General features: G+C 37.3%; 1 protein-coding gene across 1 annotated transcript; it reads left to right on the top strand.

Moving 5' to 3' along the window:
- The first annotated feature begins 346 nt into the window (after window positions 1–346).
- LOC138933270 (uncharacterized) lies at window positions 347–1,591 on the top strand. Its single transcript, XM_070295867.1, has 2 exons — window positions 347–456; window positions 889–1,591. The coding sequence occupies exons 1-2, from the start codon at window positions 347–349 to the stop codon at window positions 1,589–1,591; spliced, it is 813 nt and encodes a 270-aa protein (XP_070151968.1).
- The last annotated feature ends 2,173 nt before the right edge of the window (window positions 1,592–3,764 follow it).

The following is a 3,764-nucleotide window of genomic DNA, read 5'->3' on the forward strand; positions in this document are numbered from 1 at the left end:
AATAAATAGAAATTATTTATATTTATTAAATATAATTATTATTAAATTTATTAAATATAATTTACATATATTTATTATATATATATATTATGTGTATCTATGTGTGTTTCTATATATAGTAAATATGATTGAGAAATTTTTTCAAATGTAGTATTGCGCTCTGCACGCACGGTTGCTCTTGTACGATATAATTAGCGATTCAATTACCGTTAAAAGTAATGCGTGCGGGCATCCTTTCAAATGTATTTTAGATCGGCGTACAAAGATCGCAAATATCGGTACAACGGGATCGTGATCAACGGGCATAAATATCGCCGATTATTAATTCAGCTAATATGTGTATGTTATGAATTTAAAGAGTAACGATCGCGACTTTATGTTTCAGAGGATCGCTATCGGTCTGTTTATCATACTGTCAAACGAGGCGTTGAACAGCGGAAACGCCGACAAGGAGCAGTGAGTATACAATGTACACATAATTATTAAATTTGTGTTATTAAATTCATCAATTTCGCGGATTGCGCAGCTTCGTTAAGAAGCGTTTAGTATTATAAATGTAGATACCAAGCTTTACGCTTTCTCGTGGCGAAAATCATAATATATGCTCACTCTCGTTCTCGTTTGTTGTCAAATTAACGAATGTGTACATATGTATCTATCTTCTTTATATTACAGTGCTTCTCGAATGTTGTTTTGTTCAATGATAATCAATTTTTATATTTACTAATGCGTTACCAATTTATCATATAAGCTTTAACTAGTATAATTCCATTAAAACAATAATATATTGCTCGACAATAAGAATATGGTATATATTTGTACAACTTGGTGAATTTTAAATTCACGTTCTTTATTTTTTTTTTTTTATTATTTTGTTGCCGTAAACAGCGTGCATTTCAAGATCCACGTGCCGGAGATCATAAAACATCAGATTCACACAAAAACGGTGTTCATACATGTTCATAAGCCGGGCAGTTCAATTCCGAAGAAGTCGATGTCTAAGGAAGAAGCGCCGAAGAAAACCTATCATAAGGAGACGCATAAGGAGGACTGGAGTTCCTGGAGCACTTATGGCTATCACAAGGATCACGACAATAAGTCTGGCAATAATGTGCCCAAGGATCACGACGGTATTCACAAAGAGGAGGCTCATAAACAAAAGGAAGATCCTATCCTCCATCAGTATCCCAAAGACTCTTACATGCCGTCGCAGCATAATAATAAACCCGATCATCTAAAGGGGAAACACGGCGACATGATCGGATACTCTTATCCGCCGCAGTACGCGGTTCACGAAAATGTCAAGGAAACAGATAACAATGACATTGAGCCCTACATGCATACGTACGAAGAAGGTTATCATAAAAGTGGCGAATCCGCGCGCGGACACATTTATACGGGCGATGTAACAAAGTTTTACGATGGCAAGCACGAGGAGGGCGATCACTCCATCGAGGAGGAGTATAAGAATGAATCGACGGAAAAAACGATCGCCGGCCGTTACTTTATCGATGATAATGAATATCAATCTGATAGCGATAAGCACAAACCGGAGAAGCGCGCGTCTTTTGGAATGTTCGCGTTATCGTGAAGCGAAAAAACTAACTTGAAATCGAAATATTGTCGTGTCCGATCGGTAATGTGCGCAATCGGGACGATCCCTAAATTCCTGCTTGTTAAAGGGTCAAACAAGCTGGCGACCGTGAGTAAATCAAACAATCTAATAGCCATTCGGTCACAGTGTATTAGTGAGCACGTACGGAATAAAGATTTAAGTCAAGATTATCATATCATAATTAATTCTCGTCAAATTTGGCGACCGTGACAGGACGTCACTGTTCAAAACGCATTATTTGTATAGAGTTAAATGCGGGTAAGAATTTTCTTATGTGGTAAAAACGTTTGCTAGTAAAATTGACGCGTGGTGACGGAATTAGGCGACGTACGAGAGGGTGATTACAATCATCGCGTTCGTTTGATACGAGCTGATAGATGTGATGAAATTCGAGCACGTCAGATCTAAAATAAAAAAAAAATTGGAAATGGTTAGATACCGGAAATTTTACCGTAATTACATGGGCGAATTGTGCCGTAAAGTATTGTATAATTCCAAAATAAATGGAGTTCTGTGAGTCGAAGAAGATTATTTCAAGAATAGGGAATTTTACGAAATTAACGATAAAGAAAAGAACGAACTAGATTATTACGCGGAAGCGGAATATGAATATGAAGATGGAGATGTAGGTTATTATACGGAATCGGACAAGGAATAAGAAGATATAAATCGTGATGAATATCCTAAACAGTTCGAAGATGAGTTCATAGATAAAGTCTTGCAAGAAGATAATGGAAAAGATCGTAAAAAGATTATATTGATATTGAAAAGTCGTAGACATTTTAACGAAAAACTTAAGATAATTATTCAAATATATTGTAATACAACGGGAAAAAAATTTCGCATTAATCTTCTTAACGATGGGGAAAACCCGGAAATCATAAAACCGATTCGCGAAGAAATTGTTGATAGCGATGAATATGTAGACTCGGATTCGGAAATCGAAGGTTTTAGCCAGAACGAAATTTATGAAAATAAAGGAAATTCCGATAGTGAGAATAGTTCTGATATGGAGGATTACGATAAGCTAGCAGTAAATAAAAATGCAAGATTGTCTAATAATCTGAAAGACAAAGAAAAACCTAGAGACGGAAAAAACTATAAAAAATCGTCAGACATGTCGCAGTATCGGATGACGCGAGCGATGATATCGTGGAATCAAATTACAGAGGCGTGCCGCGATGCAAAGCTGCTACGAAGGAGACAAAGAGCGCGACGCAGATAACCAACGTTCATTCGATCAATAAGACCGCGGAAAAATCGTTGTGTGTGACAAACAAAAGTATAACGGGCTATTCAGAAATAGAAGGAACGTGTAAAGAGTTAAGATGCACGATTAACAATACGGTTGAGAATAAAATTAAAACAGTATGGAAATGAATGCTAATTCGGTAAATAAAACAGAATTAAAATTAATTAATAGGCGAGAACTAGGAACGGATATCGGTTTCGCGGGCTAGTGCGATGCTGTGAACGATCCGTTACCGGATGAAGAAGCCGAGGAATTTGGTGAAAATGATCAAATCATATATAAGAATGGCGGATTCATAGTCAGCTGGATGGAAAAGGAAAAATCCAATCTAGAAATCAGCTAGAAACATCTCTGCAAGCAAGTTGAAGAAATATTTACCGATGAGGAAACAGTTACCGACAGAGAAACAATTACCGTCGAAGAAAGACTTACCGTAGAAGAAATACTTACCGAGGAGAATTCGATAGAAGAGTAACAGCAGTAGCCTCAAAAACTTTGGCAGAGATCGGTAAACAAGACATTAATAACTCGAAAAAGAAAAGAGTGAGAGTTAGGAAAATAAAAGGAAGAATTGACTAACGACAAAGGACTCAATAATTCAATCCGAATCACGTGACAGTGAAATAAATAAAACAATACATAAAATTAAAGAAGTTGGAAAAACATCTTTCGAAAACGGAAATCCGGAAGCACAGATGAATAGACAGATAGCCAATGGCCCGGGGCCCGGGTTAAGGCGAGACTGGTCTTTCTCACTGGTTTCAGCGCCATACCGTCATAACGGCCAATGCAGTAACTACGTTCTCAAGCAAATTGGCAATTACGAAGCGATGCGTTACGCGGCATGCAGACTTCTCGTTGCGTATAACAGCGTGACATAATATGCTTCTTCGAGCT

Source organism: Polyergus mexicanus, unplaced genomic scaffold (assembly GCF_030449975.1).
Source record: "Polyergus mexicanus isolate NDT 795.1 unplaced genomic scaffold, iyPolMexi1.0 SCAF_5, whole genome shotgun sequence".
Lineage (NCBI taxonomy): Eukaryota > Metazoa > Arthropoda > Insecta > Hymenoptera > Formicidae > Polyergus > Polyergus mexicanus.

Bases quoted from the DNA above. Each gene is read 5' to 3' on its own strand.
- LOC138933270 (XM_070295867.1), top strand. From the start codon at position 347: ATGAATTTAAAGAGTAACGATCGCGACTTTATGTTTCAGAGGATCGCT. The intron at 457-888 runs GTGAGTATACAA...TGCCGTAAACAG, and splicing joins GGAAACGCCGACAAGGAGCA to CGTGCATTTCAAGATCCACG.